Source organism: Felis catus, chromosome B1 (genome assembly GCF_018350175.1).
Source record: "Felis catus isolate Fca126 chromosome B1, F.catus_Fca126_mat1.0, whole genome shotgun sequence".
NCBI classification, from domain to species: Eukaryota; Metazoa; Chordata; class Mammalia; order Carnivora; family Felidae; genus Felis; species Felis catus.
Window position 1 is genome coordinate 62,085,098 of NC_058371.1, and position 24,495 is coordinate 62,109,592.

At 34.6% G+C, this 24,495-nt stretch overlaps 1 protein-coding gene across 5 annotated transcripts in view; it reads right to left on the reverse strand.

Moving 5' to 3' along the window:
- The window catches only part of TLL1 (tolloid like 1), a 213,917-nt gene that overhangs the window by 70,126 nt on the left and 119,296 nt on the right, over positions 1-24,495 (reverse strand). For all 5 annotated transcript variants that reach the window (XM_023252694.2, XM_023252695.2, XM_045055704.1 and 2 more), the window contains 2 exons: positions 16,879-17,003; positions 6,174-6,289 (listed from right to left, as the gene is read on the reverse strand). In XM_023252694.2, coding sequence (XP_023108462.2) covers positions 6,174-6,289; positions 16,879-17,003 — 241 coding nt within the window. The remainder of the gene's footprint in view (positions 1-6,173; positions 6,290-16,878; positions 17,004-24,495) is intronic.

The following is a 24,495-nucleotide window of genomic DNA, read 5'->3' on the forward strand; positions in this document are numbered from 1 at the left end:
TGAATTCAAGTAAAAAAAATATTTCACATTTCCAAACAGAAAAAAATACTTCCCAAAAATGCTAATAAAAAAATAATCTAAAGTATAAACCATAGGCAGGACAAAAATGAGCCTTAATGGAAGTCCGAAATGCAAGAAGAAATAATGAATAAAAGTATTTGATAAATCTTCAAATGCTATTGAGAATGAATACTCATGTACCAGAGAATGAAGTCACCTTTAACTTAAGCCATATGCAAAAATTAATTCAACAATGAATTAAAGACCTAAATGCAAAACCCAAAACTAGAAGAAAGCATAGAGGAAAATGATTCAATGATTTCAATGATTCAATGATTTCTTGGATATGACACAAAAGCACAAGCAAAAAAAGCAGGAAGAGTTAAGCGGTGCTATGTCAAACTAAAAGGCTTTTTTGCGAAACAAATAATCAACACGTTACAAAGGCAACTACAGAAAAGAAGAAAATATTTGCAAATCATATATCTCATACAGGGTTAATAGTCGGAATATATAAAGAAATCCTAAACTCCACAAGAAAAAATAAAAGAATCCAGCTAAAAAATGGGCAAAACACTTGAAGATAACATTTTTCCAAAGATGATATACAAATGGCCAAAAGCTTATGAAAAGATGGTCAACATCACTAATTGTCAGAGAAATGCAAATCAAAACCACAATGAGAGGCTCAGTAGGTAGAGCATCTAACTCCTGATTTCAGCTCAAGTCATGATTCCATGGGATCAAGCCCCACGTTGGGCTCCATGCTGAGCACGGAGCCTAGTTAAGATTCTTTCTCTCCCACTGCCCAGTCCTCTGCTTGCAGGTGCACTCTCTCTCTCCCTTTCTCTCTCGTTAGGGTTACTGGAGGGGTTTTGGGAGGGGGGGTGGACTAAATGGGTAAGGGGCATTAAGGAATCTATGCCTGAAATCATTGTTGGACTATATGCTAACTAATTTAGATGTAAATTTAAAAAATAATAAAGTTAATTAAAAAAAAGAAAAAAAAAAGAAAACCCCGCAATGAGATATTACCTCTGACCAAAAAGGATGGTGACTTCCAAAACAAAAAACAAACAAACAAACAAACAAACAAACAAAAACAGAAAACACTACATACTGGTGAAGATGTGGAGAAATTGGAACCTTTCTACATTGTTGGTGGGATTGTAGAATGATCCGACCACTGTGGGAAACAATATGGAAATTCTTCAAAAAATGAAAAACAGAACTACCAAATTATCCAACAATTCCACTTCTGGGAATATATCCACAAGAATGGAAAGGACTGTCGTGAAGAGATATCTACAACTCATGTTCATGGTAGCACCATTGACAATAGCCAAAAGATGGAACCAACTCAAATGTCTATCAATGGATGAACAGATAAACACATGCGGTCTACACATACACTGGAATATTATTCAGCCTTAAAAAGAAAGAAAATCCTGTCACAAGCTAAAACATAGTTAAACTCTGAGACCATTATGCTAGATGAAATAAGCAAGTCACAAGAAGACAAACACTGTAAGCTTCCACTTCTGTGAGGTATGTAAAGTAATCAACCTCACAGAAACAAACAGAATGGTGTTTGCCAGGAGTTGAGGGGTGGGGAAAATGGACTTGGTTAAAAGGTACAGAGTTTTAGTTTTGCAAAATGGAAATGCTCTGGAAATCACCGTCATCACAATGTGAATGTACTTAACACTACTGAACTGTACACTTAAAAATAGTTAAGGCAGCAAGTTTTCCATGTGTTTTTACCAGAATAAAAAAATTTGGTAAACATCTGTGCATAGTTTCACAAATGTTAAGTGCAAAAAAACAATAATATCTCATTTATGTCAGGATGAAACAAACTGGAAGAAAAATACAAAAATAACAGCATCTAAAAATGAAGATAATGAGAATTGTAATCTTTTTTTAGGATATTTTTACGGTTTGGGAGAAGGATAAAAATACTAATTAAATATGACTCCATTAAAAAGACTGCTAGCGGGGCGCCTGGGTGGCGCAGTGGGTTAAGCATCCGACTTCAGCCAGCTCACAATCTCGCGGTCCGTGAGTTCGAGCCCCGCATCAGGCTCTGGGCTGATGGCTCAGAGCCTGGAGCCTGTTTCCGATTCTGTGTCTCCCTCTCTCTCTGCCCCTCCCCCGTTCATGCTCTGTCTCTCTCTGTCCCAAAAAAATAAATAAAACGTTGAAAAAAAAAAAAAAAGACTGCTAGAGCCGTGCCTGGGTGGCTCAGTCAGTTAAGCCTCTGACTTCGGCTCAGGTGATGATCTCACAGTTCTTGGGTTTGAGCCCGGTGTCGGGCTCAGCGCTTACAGCTCAGAGCCTGGAGCCTGCTTTGGATTCTCTGTCTCCCTCTCTCTCTGGCCCTCCTCCACTAATGCTCTGTCTCTGTGTCTCAAAAATGAATAAACATTAAAAATATTTATAAAAAAAAGACTGGTAGAAAAAGCGTACCAAATATGAAAATACACACTTAAAACTTTCAAACCAATAGAGAGAAAATAAATGAAACCATAAATTCAATACATAAAAAGGCAAAAAGTAAAATAAAAGAAACAGAGTGGAGCATACAGAATGCAAAAAATAAATAATAATACATCAGTAATCACAATAAACGTAACTGCAATAAACACTCTAGCTAAAGACAAAACTAGCCATCATGAATTAAATAAAAAATTAAACCAAACTATTTGCTTTCTAAAAGGGACACGCGTAAGACACAAGATCATAGAATGACTGATGTCTAAAGCAAGATGAATATATATCAGGCAAGAATATAAATCAAAAGAATGTGCATCCTTATTGATATCAGAAAAAAATAAGAGTATTGACCTCAATCATAACTAGAGATAAAGAAATTTAGTATATAATAACAGTTTGATTATCAAAAAGATGTTATATTCTAAACATAACATGTATATAAAATTTAATAATATAAAACAAAATATATTTTAAATAGTATTTATTTTAGAAAGTAAAGAGAAATTAGTAACTCCTTTGAATACTGACAAATATTAGCATACCTTTCTATTTGATAGATGAAGTAAAAAATAATCATTAGAGAATATAACACTTCACAATTAAAACACTAATGCATATATAGAGAACTTTGCATCCAATTACTGCACAAAACACATTTTAAAGAAATAATTATTCTTCATGAATATTGGCCACTTCCAAGGTCATCCTGCCAGCCTCAAAATATTTCAGGGACTGACACCTTACATACTATAATCTCTCATCAGAAGTTACTAGAGGGGAAATTAATAAGAAAAAGTTGATTGGAAAAACAACATGTGTTTACAAATAAGAAAATGTATGTTACCAAAAAATATGTTGGTTGAGAAGAAATAATAAGAGACAAAGAAGAAAATGAGAATTGAAAAATAGCAAAAACACAGTGTCATGCTAGTGAAATTCAGATAAAGTAGCTTTTAGAAGGAAATCTATAGCCTTGAAGATTTGTATTGGAAAAGAAAAAAATTCTTGGAATTAGTGAGTTAAACTTCCAACCAAAGAAGTGAAAAGAATAGCAAATAAACCCAAATTTTGAAGTAAAGAAAATAATAAAAACATAGAATGAAAAATGAGTTGATATTGTTCATTGACCACTTAATTGAATTTATTTGCTCATCATCATACACATTAAGAAAAATAATTTTAAAAGATGATAAATGTGTTGATTTCTTCCTATTTGCAATATTTTGGAAAACACAGTTTTATTGGTACTCATACTGATAAGAAAAGTGAATTAACTTTGAATACTGATGGTATGGGTACTGCATATGGTTAGGAAGAACAATTTTTTTCCTGATACTATTTTGCTCTTATGAGTTGATTAATTTGATTAATCTTGTTCCAAAACTTTTCGTATTCTAGAATTTTATTTTCAAAATTATGTATAGTTTTAAACTTACTCTCATTTATCAGATGTTATATTTGCTTTTCAGCACCTTTTTAAGACTGACTTTCATAATATATTCTCATAACGCTTACTCAGAAATCTAAACAGAAATTAATCAACACCTGTAACTACATTATAACATAGAGTTTTCGTTCTTTTTTTTTAATTTTTTTTTCTTAATGTTTTTATTTATTTTTGAGACAGAGAGAGACAGAGCATGAGCAGGAAAGGGACAGAGAGAGAGGGAGACACAGAATCAGAAGGAGGCTCCAGGCTCTGAGCCATCAGCACAGAGCCCGATGCGGGGCTCGAACTCAGACTGTGAGATCATGACTGAGCCGAAGTCAGACACTCAACCGACTGAGCCACCCAGGCACCCTGAGTTTTAGTTCTTAAACGGAAAACAACTGTATGAAGAATTATGTATGCATTCCTGTATTCCAAATGAGCTGTAACTTTTTATGTTTAAAACTCTTCACATCGCACAAATGTTTCATTCAATTTTCATTTTGAGTTTTTGCAACACCCTGGACAGCTCCATACCAATGATCCTCTTAACATTCAATTATCAGGAATATCAAACTTTCTTTAACCTTAACTGAATTTTCACCAAAACTCTAAGTCTATTTGAGTCATTCCAGATAAATCAGCCACAAGCAAATGATAGAAATTATTTAATAAGTTTCAAAAATAAATATAAATATCAATACAATCTTGGTCTGGGAAGACTTTTAAGATTAGCATTCAAGACAGAATCCAGAAGTTAATAGATTCATTCATTTCCTTTCTGACTAATTTTTAAATGTATAACCAAACTAAATATAATAAGGGAAACTTTCTTCCTTTTCAATCCTTATTATGCCATGACTTCCATCAAAAATGTTGAAAAAGAAGTGGTGTGATAGAAATAAATACTTTCAGAATTTTCCCAAGAATAATGATATTTGCAGTAACTTTTGTCAATTTTCTTTCTGAGATTAATAAAGTATCCTATGCCTAGTTTGCTCAGGGTTTGTTGTTGTTAAATAAGCAATAGAGATTTCTTCTTGATTTAACTGAGAGACACATCTAATAGTGTTTGTGTATACACATGTACACGCATATACATTTACCTTTGGTTTGGTACAGAGGATTTTACATCCATATTCAACTGTGAGTTTGGATTATAATTTTCCTTTCTTATATTGTCCTTGTCAGGAATGCTATAAAGTTTTTGCTAGCCATATAAATAGCAGAATGGATCTTCCTTTTTATTCCCTGGAAGAGTTTATATAGGATTACACCTATTTGAATGTTGGCTAGAACTCACAATTATGCCATCTGAGACTGAATGTTCATTGCTGAAAAAGATCTAATAATTTAATTAAATAGGAATTCATTTTCTTTGGTGGTTATAGGAGTATTCAAGTTGTTTTTTTCTTCTTGAGTTAGAAGTCAACAGTATTTTGTAAGAATTTTCCCATTTCATCTCCGTATTTAAGTTATTGGCATAATGTTAGGCGTCTAGAGCATCTATGGTTATGATAACCTTTTTATTCTGATTATTAGATAATTGTGCTTTCTCTGTTATTCTTTTTCTTGTTTGATCTATTTTCAACCATGTTCCTATTTTGCTAAGTTTTCTCAATGTACCAACTTTCTCAGACTTTATATAATGCTATTTTCATCTCATTAATTTTATCTTTTATCTATTACTTCCTCCATTATGTACTTTTCTGTTTACTTTACTACTCTGTTTCTAGTCACTCAAAAGGGATGTCTAACTCATTAGTTTAGGGCATTTTTTATTTGCTAATGTGAGCATTTAAGTTGTGAATTTCCTTCTAAGTACTGCTCTAGTTGAATCGTACAGACTTGCTATTCGGTATTTTTGTTGCATTATAGTTGAAAATAATTTCTCATCTTCCCTATAATTGCTTCTTAGTTGAACTGGATATCTGATATATATTTCTTAACTTTGAAACGTGTGGGATTTTCTAGTTATCTATCTAATACTTATTTTTAACTTAATTTCATTGTGCCTGAGAACATAATCTGTATTATTTCAACACTTTTAGAGAATTTACCATTTTTTAAAGTACATTTCTCAGAAAGTTCCCAGAGTTTAAACAATTGCCATTATAAAATTTTTGAGTTTTCAGTCTATTATTTGAAGAATCAGATAACAATAAAAATAAAGCAAATTATATTTAAAAGAAGATGAATCTTAATATTTATATAAGACTAAATAAGAACTCTCAATGGTATGCACTACCTTCTCCCCTGGGGTCACTGAAACTCTCCAGATGCAGTGTGTATAAGAAGGATAGCCATTTGGAAATCCTGGAGAGGAAAGGTTGCCATTGGATTCTTGAAGGGTTTCTCCACATGCTAAAAGGAAAACAAAAAAGACATATATATTTGATTTTTTAAACAGATAAGGTCATTCTTTGATTTTTAGGAAAGACATGGACACCATAAACAAAGCCCTGAGTCTTCTGTTGCTAAACAAGAATGTATACTTGTACACTATAAAGACTTTTTGTTCCTAAGTTTCTTCTTATGGCTCTATTACCAGGATTTCAGCGTACTTAATGGAATCATTAGGGCTAACCATAAAACAAGATTAAGAGATAAATAATATGGCATTCATAAATTTCCTCCTCATGGGGACCTTCCTCATTCATTCCTGAGGAATCCATAGGTCACCCATACTCAGATTCAGGCTAGTGGGTATCTGGTTAATGTAGCTATGGGATCACATGAAACATTATTAATATTTTCAGGCTCAGTTTAATAGCAAATATCACATCAAAGTTGACAACAGAGAAATCTTAAATAATCACTAGAATACAACCAATAAACGTGGTATCTAAATATCATACACAATGAAAATTTTTCTCAAACTGAAAAAAATTGAAAGGTTAAAAACATGAAGGAAGAATAAAATTTTCCAACAAGATGTAGACATTTATTTACTCTTTCATTTCTGTTGATCATAAGTAAAAATTACTGGGAAAGCAATTATGTTTTCCTCTTACTAAGGCTGTCTAATTTCTTGGAAGTAATTATCAGTCAACTGAAAGAGCAAATTATCAGCTGCTCAGCCTCAAGATCTGTGTGATTGACATCTCTAAGGCCATTTCAACAAAGATACAATTAGTTCATTGGTTCAGGTTAGTGGTCAGAATCGTTCTATAATGGGTTTTCCTGTTGCTTTTGTAAGACATAACATGTGCCATATGAACCTAGGCTGCTTAATTCAAGAATAATTCCTCCACTGCAGCCTGTCATCTTTATAACCTTCACTCAATAACTTAAAAAAAAACTCCCTCCTCTCTGAAGGAGACTGAAATCAGACTGAGATATTACCATATTATAGAGTCATAGCTACCAGCAGGTGAACTCTCGTCTCAACAAATCCTCCATAAATAATAAATGGTTTTGCATATCTTAAGTTAAATGAAGAAAGAAAGATGGTGACTTTGCAAACAAAACAGAGATGTAAAAAGTCTGATATATAAATATTTATTTGAAAACATAGATATTAAATTTGCACAACAAAATACATTTTAAGTGGAAGTAAGCAGTGTTTATTCTGATGAATAGGCAGATAAAAGCAACTTTAGAATAAAATAACAATGCTCAAGGTCAAATACATAATTCAGCACTTTCCATGAATCATGTAAGGGCTCTTGATAAATGTAACATTACAAGAATCTTTAGAAAAATGAAAATTTATTAAGATTTTATTAATGCAAACAATGCACTTCTGAGTAGGATCAGTTCAGATGCTAAATAATCATTTGGGAGTTGAGTGTGTGTCAGTGAAAAAAACTATAATTCATAGCAGTATAAAAATAAATTCTTTAATGATTGAAAACTACACTAAGCCACACAGAATGCTGGTACTGGATTTAGTAAGTGGAAATAAATCAATTAAGTATATTTCATTCATAGATGTACACAAATAACACTGTTCTGATAAATAGATAAAACGGAAAACTCTATAAAGTGAAAATAACCAGAATACACAATTTAATTCAAAATATTAAGTAAGTGTAGGGCAACTGGGTGGCCCAGTTGGTTGAGCATCCAGCTCTTGATTTTCAGCTCAAGTCATCACCTCATAGTTCATGAGATAGAGCCCCACATGGAGCTCTGTGCTGAGAGCACAGAGCCTACTTGGGATTCTCTGTCTCCCTCCCTCTGCACCTCGCCCACCCCACATACACACACACGTGAACTCTTTCTATCTCTCAAAATAAATAAACTTTAAAAATATATATTAAGTAAATCTATTATATAGTACTTGCTCATAATGCCTATAACTGTTTGTGCATTTACCTCAGTAAATGTGGTTGTCCCAGGCTACCTGATCCCTACTACAAAAGATATTTCACTTTCCGAAGCTATACATTAATTAATGCTCAGGTGTAAAAAGCAAAGTCTATTATTAAAAAACTAAAGGAAAATCAGCAAGAAAAAAAAGTGGCACTACTAAGTTAATATGCATTGTCGGTTCATTTACTCAACAAAGTCCATGGATGAGAAAACTAAGTTTTAGTTATGGCATTACCACTTATTAATTATGCCATACAATTAAGTCACAAAAGTTTCAGCTTCAGTTTTCTCTTGTTAAGTGGTCATCTTATTAACATATACTTAATAAAGTTGCTTTGTAGGGGTCAAATGTTATTATGCCCTGAATCCTCTTAACCCATAGAAACCTCTTCCAGGAAGATTGTGGTCTAAAGGGTTTGAATACATGTTTGAACTTAATATGTCATATTTAGGAGGGAAAAAAAGACATAAAGAAATATAAACAGGCAAATTATTATTATAACTGTCCTAATAAAAATTACTGTAAAACTAAATATAATTCAGAAATTAAACTTCTATCTCTGTAGGCAGATGACACAATCTTAAAGTATAAAACGGTAAACATTCCACATACACATAAAACTGTTAGAACTAATAAACAAATTCAGCAAAGTTGCAGGATACAAAAAATCAGTTGCATCTCTATACACCAACAGCAAACAATTTCAAAAGGAAATTAAGAAAATAATCCTATTTATAATAGCATCAAAAATAATAAAATACTTGGCAATAAACCAATGAGGCAAAAGACTTGTACACCTTAAACTACAAAACACTGCTGAAAAAAAAATTAAAGATAACACAAATCAGTGGAATGATGACCTGTATTCATGATTGGAAGACACAGTATTGTTAAAATATCCATATTACCCAAAGCAATCCACAGAGTCAACACAATCTCTATCAAAATCTCAATGGCATTTCTTGCAGGAAGAGAAAAAACTAAATCCTGATATTCACAAAGAACCACAAACCCACAATAGCCAAAACACTCTTGAGAAAATCTAAGCTAGAGTCTCCCACTTCCTGACTTTAAAACATATTACAAAGCTACAGTATTCCAAACAGTATGATACTGGCATAGGATAGACATATAGACCAACAGAAGAGAACAGACAGCCCAAAAATAAACCCATGTATATATATATGGTCAAATGATCTTCAACAAGGGTGACAAGACTACTCAATGGGGAACGGATAGTCTCTTTAACAAATGGCATTGAAGAAACCAGATATACACATTACAGAAGAATGAAATTGGACACTTTTCTTATACCATAAACAAAAATGAACATAAAATGAATTAAACACTTAAATGTAAGACCCAAAACTATAAAACTTCTAGAAGAAAACAGGTGAAAAGCTTGAGAACAGTAATTCTGGCAGTGATTTCTTGGATACAACACCAAAAGCACTGGAAATAAAAGCAAAATGGACAAGTGAGACTACATGAAACTAAAACAGCTTCTGTGCACCAAAGGAAATAATCAACAGAGTGAACGACAACTTTCTGAATGGGGGAAAATATTTGCAAATCATATATCTCATGAGGGGTTAGTATTCAAAATATATGAGAAACTCCTACAAGTCAATAGGAAAAAACAATAACCCAATTTAAAAATGGGCACAGAAGCCATATAAATGATCCACATGCATACAAAAATAAAAATGCTCAACATCACTAATCATTAGGGAAATGCAAATCAAAACTACAATGAAGTAACACTTCACATCTGTTAGGATGGTCATTATCAACAAACAAACAAAAGCAGAAAATAAGAAGTATTTGCATGGAAATGGGAGAAAATGTAGCCTTTGTGCACTGTTGGTAGACATAAAATAGTGGAGCCACCATGGAAAACAGTGTGGAATTTCCTCAAAAATTATATATATATAATTCCCAAACGATCCAACAATCCCACTTCTGGGTATTTATTCAAAAGAATTGCAAACAGGATCCTGAAAAGACATGCGTGCTCCTGTATTCACTGCAGCATTATTCACATTGGCCAAGAGACAGAAATACTCTAAACATCCATCAGTAGATGAATGAATAAAGAAACTACGGTATATACATAAAACAGAATATTATTCAGCCTTAAAACAAAGAAATCTGTCATATGCTACAAAACAGATAAATCTGGAGGACATTATGCCAATGTCAGTTACAGAGACATTACAGTTATGGAGAGATAAGTACTGCATGATTCCATTTACACAAGGGTTCTAAAGAGTCAAACTCATAGAAGTGGAAAGTGGAATGCTGGTTGCTAGGGGCTGGTGAAGAGGGAAATGAAGAGTTGCTGCTCAGTGGGTATAGAGTTTCAATCATGCAAGATGAAAAAGTTCTGGAGATCTGCTGTACAACCATGTGCATAGAGTTAACAGTATTTACTGTGCAATTACAAATTCGGTAATAAGATAGATCTCATATTATGTGTTTGTTTTGCCAAAATAAAAAACAATTAGTAACAAAAAGGCAGTTAAACTTCTAAGTACTTTATCATAGGATTAATTTCACTTCCGAATCAGGTAATTCGCATATACCTTATTCTTCCAGAATAGAAAATTGTGTTTAAATTGTATAAATGCTATTTGGATTGTGTTTTGTTGAACAATTATTACAAACTCTTTTCCTATTAATTACATGCTTAAATTTGCAGCTGTCTTCACTTCCATCTACAGATACTGTCCTTATTAAATGTCTGTAATATTATCAAATACCAAAGATTGAGAACTTAACTTTCTCCATATTCCATAGGATCACAATGATAATTTTATTAAGGTTACAGAAAACATAGGTAGATATACACAATAATTTCTGTTAGATAAATCTCTTCCCAAAGGAGCTTGACAAATTCTAGATTAGGGGAAGAAATAAAATTGTATCCAATCAACTTAGTACTACCTAATTAACTTATATTTACATCCGTGAGCTTTTAAATATAGTAAGTAAAATGTGGGTTTAAAATGACTTTAAGACAAGGAAATGCTAAAAGGAATCCTAAATCACCTGAGAAATAATGTGAGATTAATTACTCCAGTTATGTTGTTTCTTACAATGTTCTGTTTTTGAGAGAGAGAGAGACTCACACTTGTGAGTGGGGGAGGGGCAGAGAGAGAAAGGGGACAGAGGATCTGAAGCAGGCTCCATGCTGAGAGCAGCAAGCCCAATGTGGGGCTTGAGCTCACATGTGGGCTCAAACTCACCGTGGGGCTCAACCTCATGGGGGGTTCGAAGTCATGAATCACAGGATCACAAGATCACAACCGGAGTCGAAACCAAGAGCCTGGTGCTCAGCCCACTGAGCCACCCAGGTGCCCCTAATTACTGAAATATTTTAAAGCACATTTCAATAGTAACTACCTAGCCTAGTCTGAATCACCCTTTAAAATGAAGCATAAGCGCCCACTCCAAGGAGCCATCCTCCCCCAGTGTGCACTCCTCACAGAACTGCAGTAGCATCCTTTAAGGATGAGTTACTTCCTCACCAAGTGATATTGTCTGTGTGATACCCCAGAGGCTCAGCCATTTGTGTGTGTTGTCTATGCTTCCTCTTCTGTGGCCACAGCATCTGGCACGGTGCCTTTCACGGGTTAACGGTGACTCATTCATTCATACAGCAACTATTTATTGAGCACTTAATCTACATCAGATTCAGAACACCAAGAGGGAAACCCCAACTCCAAGCCCACGACAGCTTATACTCTAGTGTGGGAAATGGCAAATGAACTGATGATTAGATGAGTAAGATACAAAGACCAGGATCAAATAAGGCATTTACTGCCGTAGAGTTCTGGGAGACCAGAGAGTCTTTAAGGAGGACGTGACATAGGAGCTGAATCCTCAATATGAGCTAGGATTTACCAGGATGCAGTTGCCAGCCTTCTGGCTGGAGGAAGGGGCCAGAGGCAAGCATACTATGGTGTCAGGAGTGTGACGAAGGAGAGGTGACAAACTAGGCTGTAGAGGAACTAACTAGAGAACACACTCAGGGAAGAGTGGAAACAATCTTGAAGTGACATAATGGAAAGGAAATCAGCCTTTATCCTACAAATAGGCAGAGCAACATTTGAATGTTAAACAGCCACTTTAGGAGCTCCCGGGTGGCTCAGTCATTTAAGCATCTGACTTAGGCTCAGGTCATGACCTCAGGTTCCTGAGTTCAAGCCCTGCATCGGGCTCTATGCTGACAGCTGGGAGCCTGGAGCCTGCTTTGGATTCTCAAAACTAAAATAAATAAACATTTTTTTTAAAAGCCACCTTAACAGAAACATGGCCAGAGAAATAAAGAGATGTCAGAATGGAAGCAAGAGGTGAATTAGGAGGCATTTCAGCAACCCAGACAAAAGCAGAGGTTCCCTGGACTAGGGGATGTGCAAGAATCCAAGATTTTAGGAAGGCAGTAGGACTGACTCACTGCAAGAAGTGAGGGAGGAACGAGGTAAGAATGCTCACCACAGTTCTGGCTTCGGCTGCCTGAGGACCTCTGCACGGTACCATCCACAGAACTAGGGAATGTTTACAGGGAGATGAATAAATGAGTCCACGAATAAATGCGGGAAAAAATGGCTGAGTTAATTCTTTTGCATGTGGGGCAGTATTTTAGCCAAGAATTGTGTATATACAAGCCTGTATAGAAGGTATATACTACCTGGAATCTCAGAAAATTAGATGAGGAATCAAGAGATTAATGCTTTGGCAAACTGCCAAGAACCTTATATCAATTTTAAAGGTAAATTTAATGAAACAAATGTTTAAAGCACTGTGAAGTTTTTAATATTCAGACTCTATGCTTGCTGAACCTGGCCTTCCATCCCTAAAACCTCCACACAAATGCGCATCCATAGACAGGGATATCCTGCACACATACTGTGTGTGTACCAGCACTGAGAGCTTTTAAATCTGTGAACACGGACTGTACGTGTGCTGATGTGTGAATACGTATATGCTTCTCTGTAACAAAAAAGATTCTAATCCTCAGAAGGCTCTTTCGTTTTACATAACCATTTATTTTATATTTTTCCTGATTTGATTAGGTTACTTGACATATTTAGTTGGGGAAGATTTGCTGAGAGAATATTAGGGTTGATAGTGGGTATAAGTACTAAGTAAAAAAAAAAAGGGTTATGGCACTAGATAAAAACTAAATTAAGAGAAAATGCAAATGAAGACCAGTGACTGTTAAACAGTTTAGAAATAAAAAAGGAAAGGAAATCCTATGATTAGATCAAAGTAGAAAAATACACTGAGAAAATGAGACAAGGAAAACAAAGAGAGAAACAATAGCACACATTACTGATTAATGAAGAGAAGAAATATCCACTCCAACTCATGTGCCCTAGAGAAGATCTCCTTCAGAAGCAAACTGCTGATTACTGGCATAAAGGGAAGATGAAGAGTATAATGATAATAATAATAATAATCCACCACTACATGGGTGTATCTGGTCCTGACAGGATGTAGGATGCAAGGGATTTTAATGACAGGTGTTGAAAGCAGCATTAGTGGGCATCCTTTTAGGGTTCCTTAATGCTAGAACGACTTGGCAGCTGTCCAAAGGACACAGGATTGGCCTTTGAGCAGCACTGTCCTGAAACCTAATGAATCCTGGGGTTTAGCAGCTCTCCCTTTGTTTCCCTTCCTTCCCCTTTCTGGGCCTACATGGCCTAGCGATGGATGACCAGTTCTTATGTCGGAAGAGTGCCAGGGCTGTGAAGGATCATATTCTCTCTTTATATTAACAATGCATAAGGAGATTGTTCTTGTCTGCTTCTAAAAGAACAAGAAATGGCAATGAAAATCATTCTAAACCAAAGGAAACGTTATCTTTGTTCCATCACCTTAAAAACACAACTTTATTCCTGAAGGGAGCTTTTTCATAATTAGTAGGCACCGACTGCATAAGTAATTCAGGTTTCACATACAAATCTAATTTATATCTTTGGCATATGTATATAGACAAACATAATAACGGATTACACGTTCTTTATCAGCTAGAAAGTCTCCTAAAAAACAACAGCGCCTATTGTTTTAATGGAATTAGAAATACATATATTTTAATGCTGTTCATCTCGGATAGATAAAAACACATTTCCTATGTTATTAGTGGAACAGCAACAATATTTTCAGTCTGCAAATTATAACCTGCCCATTAGAAGTCTGCCCTCTTGGACCCAGGGCCCCTTGGACTTATCACAGACCATAAAAGCCACAACGTCACATATTTAAGTGTGAATCAGGTCGGCATTCCTTTCAAGATTAAACTTTCAAGGAATACCTTTATAAAATGCAGATCTAATAAAGCTTTCAGCATAAACTGATACAAAGTAAAGAGTTGGAATGGTGTAGCCAAATGCCTCTGATTGGATCTATTTACGAGCAATTTCTAACAAAAGAAAACAAGAGAAACTCCAAAGGAATATGCAGTTTTATACCTTCTTTCTGTATTAAAACCAAGACATAGCTAGGGGCACCTGGGTGGCTCAAGTGGGTTGTTTCCCACTCTTGGTTTCTCAGGTCATGATCTCAGGGTTCATGAGTTCCAGCCCTGCATCGGGCTCCATGCTGAGAGCACGGAGCTTACGTGGGATTCTCTCTCTTGCTCTCTGTCTCTCTGTCTCTCTGTCTCTCTCTCTCTCTGTCTGTCCCTTCCCCCGGTTGCCCTCTCCTCTCTCTCTCTCTCTCTCTCTCTCTCTCTCTCTCTCTCTCTCTCTCAAAATAAATAAACTTTTTTAAAAAGTACAAATAAAAAAGACACAACCAGATTTCATTTTATAAACACTTTCTTCCCAGGTGATTCTCAAATAAGTCATCCTATTTAGTCTTCTATGTACAGTTATGACTCTTTAACATTATTCCACTGATATTCTTGGAGTTACTGGTAAACCTACTACATCAGTGTAACTTAAGTTTATTTGGCCTATATTTATACCAATATCATTAGGATTCCCCATTGTAAAGTAATGAAGAATGTTAAATACATAACCATATACAGGGCTCAAAGCTAAGGACTGCAGAGAAAGACACACACACACACACACACACACACACACACACACACACACTGGCAGAGAGAGAGAGAGAGAGAGAGAGAGAGAAACAGAAAGAGCAAGAGACAGAAAAAAGAGAGACAAGGAGGGATTTGTTTGGTGGGCATTAAAAAGTCCAAGATAGGAAAAAAGTCATTCTCAAAGATTTCGTGAACTAAAAGTTAATATATTTTTATTTTTTAATACATATATTTCTTAGTTCTGTCTTCATCATGCCATTAATAAGCAACTTGCCTTTTATACTGCTTTAAAAACACAAGATATCTTTCTCACTGATGATGGTACCTTCATGAATGTGGTTTCACTGTATTAACAAACCAATTTACACATTATTACTGCATTTAAAGAAAAAAATAGCCTATTTATGTGTGTACATAATGAAAATCTCAAGTGAAAACTATACTTATCTTCCTATTAATAACAAATATTTAAGACCTACAGGCTGAAAATTATAGTGTCACAAATTTTTACTACTTTTTTGATTCCTACTCACTGCCTTTCTTACAATTCAGTGTGCAAACGTATCTCCAGTTTGCTTTCTAAGTGTTATATATATGTATATATGTTTTTAGAGAGACAATCAAACTGGTTTTGTATGTGAACTTTCTACTCATTTAAGTGCTATTAGTCACACAATTTTCCCACAAATTTTCTACACTCAAAGTTAAAAAGTATGGTACATCCAGTATTGACAGAAATTACCCAAGGATCATTCATTTCTTTTGTCACAGTGGTACCATTCACTTATAAATCCATCTTTCCTGTGGAAATTTACATTAAAAAGAATAAATACCACACATACATTCATATATACATGAACCAAAATTTGGGGGAAAGCTGTGCTAACCAAAGCTAAACATATTTCTTAGAATTAGGATGTTTCAAAGGATTTTGACTATGGAGGAGGAGCATAAAATATGCAGTATTTCTAGTTTGGAAGCAAACCCTTTTTTCTCTCTTAGACGATTGAGTCTTGGAACATTCTTACTAACACCTTCCCTTAATCTCTTTTTCACAACTTTATCCAGTAGCAAAACACACAGTAACTCACTAGCAACATGGCTAGAACTCAGTTTTTTCAAAAAAAAGTTATAAAATTCAAACTAATAAAATTTGAATTTGTGTACCATTAATGATAGTATTTGCAAGAAAAAAGATCATTTAGTACTCAATTCTGAAGTTGAAATAAAAAATATTCTTTTTACGTTGGCAAGCAAATTCAACATTTGACTCTGAAATCATGCAACTATTTAATAACAACTATGAAACAATCATGCTTTTTTGCTCTTTTACTTGTTAAGTTAAAACAAATAAAGCATACTATCCCTGTGCCTTAAATTTGATTTCTAGCAATTTGTTTTTAATTATATCAATGGGTGTTCCAGAGTTCTCTCATTTCATTTTATGATTAACTGACTTTGAACTGAATACGTCACTTGCCAGCATGGAGAGACACAAGTAGACAGTTCAGTAAACTGTGGCTTATTCATCTGGAAGAGCGCAATCAGGCACAATTACGGTTCTGTTTTCGTATGGTGCAATACCTGGACATCTATACAGCTTTCTTGCCTGTGCAATATCTCCTTTGCTTAAACGGGTTCGCTGACCGATTGCAGGACGTATGCCGTTATCATCACGAGATGGGAGAATGGTATCCAGAAACATCCCCCTGAAAAAAATCAGAAGCAAGCCACACATAAGTCACCAAATTAAGACAATTACATTCCTTACAAGTATAAGATTATTTTTTTTCAAAATCGTGTCAATTAAAAGGAAAAAGCATCAGTGTTGAAATTTAAATAGTGCGCCACTTTCAAAACACGTTCATCGAAGTAGGAAAAAAAAAAAGTTGTGTTAAACTGTATACCTAGCATAAAGTCAAGGATGAAATTCACTTTAATTTAGAAATGATTTTTAAAATCTAGAATTCTGCATAGCTTCCCACACCAAGTAAACCATGGTTTTTATTTTAGTCTTTTAAGCAGATCTAAGAACCCCTGGATTACAATATTGTAAAACAAATTTCCTCATAGAAATCTATTTTTAAGGACAATGTATAATACATATTTTTAAGGTTACTAAGATTGTAAAAGTCAAGCAAAATATGTTATTTTTAGTTAAATTACTAATTAACCCATGTATTCTTAGAAGTCCAAGTATCAAAGTATATATTAAAAGAACAAGAAAAAAGAAAGTGTCAAATTTTAGAAATAACAGTTTAAAGCAAAATAGTTTTTTGATAAATGCACACACAGAAAGAAAATAAAATTTTCGGAGTGCCTGGGTGGCTCAGTCGGTTAAACATCAGACTTCGGCTCAGGTCATGATCTTGCAGTTTGTGGGTTCGAGCCCCACGTCAGGCTCTGTGCTGACAGCTCAGAGACTGGAGCCTGCTTCGGATTCTGTATCACCCTCTCTCTCTTCCCTTTCCCTGCTTGCACTCTCTATCTCTCTCAAAAATAAACATTAAAAAACAAACTTAGGGGCGCCTGGGTGGCTCAGTCGGTTAAATGTCCGACTTCGGTTCAGGTCATGATCTCGTGGTCCGTGAGTTCCAGCCCGCGTCGGGCTCTGTGCTGACGGCTCAGAGCTTGGAGCCTGTTTCAGATTCTGTGCCTCCCTCTCTCTCTGTCCCTCCCCCGTTCATGCTCAGTCTCTCTCTGTCTCAAAAATAAATAAACGTTAAAAAATATTTAAAAAAAAAACTTAGAAAATAAAATTTTCGTGGTAAAATTAAGAGGAAAAAACTAGCAATGCACCCATGATGCTAACTTAGAGACACTGAGTTGTGAGACCAAGGTCGTGATAAAACTCAACATCTTCTTAATATTCAAAACTACAAATTCTGAATATACTGCACTAAAGATAATCTTAATTTTGCAATGAATATCAACATTTATAGCTCTAAAGGAAGAACTGAGCTTAAAAGTTAGAGTGGGAAACTATTCCAGTGGTAAGAAGGATGGTGTATATGAGGGTTTTCAAAAAAAAGAAAAGCTTTCTATAAAAGTATTTGAAATTAGTTTTTTTTTTATTATTCTAGGGAGAGAGAGAGCAAGAGCAGGGGAGGGACAAAAAGGGGGGGAGAGAGAGAGAGAGAGAGAGAGAGAGAGAGAGAATCCTAAGCAGGCTCCATGCTCAGTGCAGAGCTCAACACGGGGCTCAATTGCATGTGGGATCATGACCTAAGCCAGATTCAAGAGTTGGAAGCTCAGCCAACTGAACCATCCAGGTGCCCCAAAAGTATTTGAAATTAAGAAATACAATTGTAAAAATTTTTTTTTAAATAAGATGAAAGACATGATACGCCTTTCCAAAACTTTAATCAATACATTGTATATTAAACACAAGTTAAAGGAAATTTCACCTCTACTTATTCTTTCCTTTAGGGAATACTAACCAAGCACTGTTGTAAGTCTGGATTTATAGCCTTTAATAAACATTTATGATTCTCACATTTTAGTGTGGGGTGAGAGACATTAAACAAAAGATTGACAACTGAGATAGTGACAGGTACTATGGAGAAAAAGAAGTGAAGATGGATATTGATTACCCAGTGATGGGGTAGCTTTTAAACAGTGAGATCAAAGGAAAACTCACTTGGAAGTTGACAAATTGGGCAAACATGAAGGGAGTGAAGGCGGGGGCATTGTGGGTAAATGGGAGTAGAGACTTCCAGAGAGAAAAAACAGGAAATTCAACGGCTCAGAGATGGGAGGATCCTTAAAGTGTTTGAGTGTCACACAGATAATGTGACTCTTAGCCTGAGGAAAATTGTTAATATTTGGAAGATGGTAAACAGAGGAGTGACATGATCTATGAGTATTTTATGACTAACCTCTCTGGCTCCGAGGTCAGGGTAGTGATCTTTTAGATAAAACCTGGATAACGCAAATAGAGAATGGAACTCTATAAATTTAAGTATCTATAGAACGCCACATGCATACTGCCTGAGATAAAAGTAGGGAGGGAAACTAATGATTTATGGGAGTTGACTAGCAAAAGTGAGAGCTTGCACATACTTAATTAGATGCAACTATAGCTAGGCCAGTGCAATTGAAGGGGAAGTAGAGCTATAAAATAGGGTAGCATTGAGAAAAGCCATTCTTCAACTACACTTCATGAATCAACATATACATTAAATAGGGTAAGTCCAAATTAGTGAAGGGCTGCCATTTCTGTAGTACTTCAGCACCAACAAAGTATTCACTATTTTCTATTTCTAAAAACAGATTTGTAATCTTTAAAGGTTGATTTTTTCCAGTTTTCAAAACAGTTCAACTTGAAAAGGTCAAGGACATCTTGGCATGGATATATTCGAACTCAGACAACAGAGTGATGAATTTTGACTTCTTCTCTCTACTGAGGTAAACTCTCATTCAGAAGGGGTAAGTCACCGTTTCTTTTGTTCTTTCTTTGTGGTCAGGAAGTTAACAATTCTCTCCCTCCACATCCAGGCCATTAAGTAATGCAGGCTCTTCCTGACTATCCTCAGTGAGGCACTATCAATAGGCCAGAGACAGATTACAAAAGGCTTCACATACTAATCTTCACTGGCTCCATCTACATGAGAAGAGTGAATGAGCTATGCTTTTTAAAGAAACTTTGTAAAATTTTGTAATTTTTTTATTAATGAAAAATGGGCAATCCCAGTTAACAAGCCTCTATATTCCAAATTACCCATGCATATAAAGATCCCATTTATCTAGTCGTATTCTCCCTAAAAGTAAGTACCCAAATCTGCTGATGTGCTACATTCATGAAAACAACTAAAAATTTTACAGATTCCCTGGATCCAGAATAGAAAAAAATATATAAAATTTCAAATATTTGCATTAATAGAATGAAGAACAAAAAACCACATGTTCATCTAACTGATGTAGAAAACTCATTTGACAAAATTCACACCTTTCAAGATAAAAACTTTCAATGAACTAGGAATAGAAGGAAACCATCTCAACATAAAGACCATGAATGAAAAACCTACAGCTAACATCATACTCAGCAGTGAAAAATTGAGTTTTTCATCTAAGATCAAGAACAAAGCAGAAATGTCCACTCTCACCACTTCTATTCAACATAGTATTGGAAGTTGTAGCCAGAGCAATTAGGCAAGAAAAAGAAGTAAAATAAGAAAAAAAGAATTGAAATCTTCTCTCTTTGCAGATCATATAATCCTATGTGTAGAAAACCTTAAGGAGTCCACAAAAAAAGTTAGAACTAATAAATTCAGCAAAGTTGCAGAATTCAAACTGAACACACAAAAATCAGTTGCAATTCCATACAATAACAATGAACAATCTGAAAAGGAAATGAAGAAAAACAATTCCAGGGGCATCTGGGTGGCTCAGGCAGTTAAGCGTCTGACTTCAGGTTATGATGTCACAGTTTGTGAGTTCGAGCCCCATGTCTGTCAACACAGAGCCTGGAGCCTACTTCAGATTCTGGGTCTCCCTCTCTCTGCTCCTCCCCCGCTTTTGCTCTGTCTCTGTCTCTCTCTCTCTCAAAAAATGAATAAACATTAAAAACTTAAAAAGAAAAAAGAAAAAAAATCCACTTAAAATACCATCAAAAAGAATAAAGTACTTAGGAATAAGCCCAACCAAAAAGGTGAAAGACTTCTAAATTAAAACTACAAAACAGGGGCGCCTGGGTGGCTCAGTCGGTTGAGCGTCGGACTTCGGCTCAGGTCACGATCTCGCGGTATGTGAGTTCGAGCCCCACGTCGGGCTCTGAGCTGATGGCTCAGAGCCTGGAGCCTGCTTCCGATTCTGTGTCTCCCTCTCTCTCTGCCCCTTCCCCGTTCATGCTCTGTCTCTCTCTCTGCCTCAAAAATAAATAAACGTTAAAAAAATTAAAAAAAAAACTACAAAACATTGTTGAAAGAAATTAAAGAAGACAAAAATAAATGGAAAGACATTCCATTCTTATGGATGGCATGGGCATTCTATGCTTAATTTATTAAAATGTCCACATGACACAAAATGATCTATAGATCCAGCACAATCTCTATCAAAACCCAATATAATTTCTTGCAGAGACAGAAAAACAGACCCAAAATTCATATGGAATTTCATAAAACCTCAAATAGTTAAAAAATTTTGAAAACAACAAAGTTGGAAGACTCACACATTGTGATTTCAAAACACGTTATTAAGCTAAAGTAATCAAAGCAGTGTGTTACTGGTATAAAGACAGACCTATAGACCAATGGAACAGAATGAGAATCTCAGAAACAAACCCTAGTAAATACAGCAAATAATCTTTAACAAGGGTGCCAAAAACAATCAGAAATGTATATATATATATTTTTTCAATAAATGATACTGGGAAAACTGAATATCCACATAAAACAATAAAGTTAGGCAATTATTTAAGCTATATAAAAAGTTAACTAAAAATAGATTAAAGACCTAAACACAAATCCCAAAACTATAAAAATCCTAGAAGAAAATAGTGGAAAACCTTCATGACATAGAATCTGGCAATAATTTCTTGGATATGACACTAAAGCACAGTTAACAAAAGCAAAAACAGGTAAGTGGGACTACACAAATAAAAAAAAAAAACTACTATGCAGCAAAGATGAAAAAAGGAAAATATTTGCAAATTATACATCCAATAAGGAGCCAGAATGTATAAAGAACTCCTACAATTCAACAACAAAAAATGAATAATCTGACTTTAAGATGGCCAAAAGAATTGAATAGACATTTCTCCAAAGACAATACACAACTAGAAAGCACACGAAAGGATACTCAACATGATTAATCATCAAAGAAATGAAAATCAAAACCGCAATGAAACATCAAGTCATACCCATTAGGATGGCTACTATTTAAAAAGAGAAAAAGAAAAAAAAAGAGACAATAACACATGTTGGTAAGGATATGGATTAATTGGAACACTTTGTGTACTGCTGTGGGATTGTGAAATGGTGCAGCTACTATAGAAAACATGATGAAGTTTCTTCAAAAAATTAAAAATAGAACTACCATATGATCCAGCAATCCTATGTCTGGGTATATATGCAAAATAATTGAAAACAGGATTTGGCAAAGATATTTGCATACCCATATTGATAGCAGTACTATTCACAATAGCCAACAAGTGGAAGCAACTCAAATGTCTATCAGTGGATAAATAGATAAACAAAACACGGTATATACATGCAATGGAAAATTATTCAGCCTTGAAAAGGAAGGAAATCCTTTCACATGCTACAACTTGAATAAACCATGAAGACATCATGTTAAATGAAATAAGCCAATCACAAAAGGACAAATACTGTATGATTCTACTTAATGAGGTATCTAAAGTATCCAAGTTCATGGAAACACAAAGTGGAATGGTAGTCACCAGGGGCTGGCAGGAGGGGAAATGGGGCATTATTGTTTAATGGGCACTGGGTTTCAGTTTTTCAAGATGAAAAAGTTCCAAACATCTGTTTCACAACGATGTGAATATACTTAACATCACTAAGTGTACGCTTAAAAAATAGTTTAATTATTTAGTTTAACTAAATAGTTAACTAAACTATTAGTTAACTAGTTAACTATTAGTTAGTTAACTAGTTAACTATTATTTAGTTAACTATTTAACTAAACTATTTAGTTTAACTAAATAGTTTAACTATTTAGTAAACTATTTAGTTTAACATCACTTTAGTGTACACTTAAAAAATAGTTAAGATTGCAAATTTTATGTTCAGTGTCTTTTAACACACACGTGCGCGCGCACACACACACACACACACACACACACACACACAGCTTCAAATACTTTGGAGGTGATGGCTAAGAACTGTGACAACTAATTTTTCTCCTGGAATTCGGTTTTTAAATATATGTACGAGTTAGTAAACATTCTCTTTAAAGATCAAAACAATAAAATAATGTGAATTGCATCAACTCTTCTCACAGGTAGATATAGTTACTTTCACTCTAAGTTCACTGGGAAGACTGAATAGGATAATTTTGGAAGAATAAGACAAATAATGGGTCAAGACTGGTTGGCATGCAGCACCATGGTGTGGGGGGTAGGAGCGATGGACTTCAGGCAGCAGGAGCAGGATGGCTTATGGAAAAGAAGAAAAAGAAGCAATTTAAACATGTAAAAGAAATGCAGAATGAGAGGAAATATATATTTAGACTTTGGTATAGATTCATCATCTATAAAAGAAAGAATGAATTATTTTCTCCTCTTTCCACTACTTCCTATGTTCCAAAGAATCAAAAGTCAGTTTAGCTCTAAATAATATAATACACCAACATACAAGAGGTGCCTTGGCTGAACTGGGACCCGAATCCCATTTGTTACATGTTTCTATGGAAAATTCAATTCCAAACACTGATCTAAAAATAAAGTTTTATAACTCTTTGAGATTAATTTCAGGCCAAATTTATGGGTGTACTTCTACCAAAACTTAAATTCAATTCCAAAAAACAACATATATATTATACCTGTATAATATATATATATATATATATATATATATATATATATATATACACACACACAGTATATAAATATGTAAACTACAGGTATAAACTATATATATGTATATATACACACTTCAGTAGAAAATAATAAAATACAGTGAATAATTATTAAAATACAGTTCACACTCAATTTTTTAAATAATATAATTTTGTCTTTTTAAAGGAGCATAATTTAAAAATGTATCTAAGTATTAAAAGCTCATTGACACATCATTCTTTACCTTTTATTAAGAATTATTTTAGGGGGCACCTGGCTGGTTCCGTTGGTGGAGCATGGGACTCTTGATTTCGGGGTTGTAGGTTCAACCTACAACGTGGGCATTGGGTGTAGAGATTACTTAAAAAAAATAAAAATCTTTAAAAAATGAAATATTTAAAAAAAGGATTTATTTTTCAAAAGACAGGGGTATTAATTTGAATTTTTTATCTCCTTTCTGACCCTGCCCTTAGAAACAGATGTTTGAGGGGCATCTGGGTGGCTCAGATGGTTAAGCATTGTACTCTTGACTTTGGCTTAGGTCATAATCTCACGGTTTGTGGTTTTGAGTCCTGCGTCTTCTTTCTCTTTCCTTCTCTGCCCCTCCCCCCCAAAATAAATAAACTTAAAAAAAAAATTTAAAAAAGAAATAGATGTTAGATGAGTTGTGAAGTGGACATAAG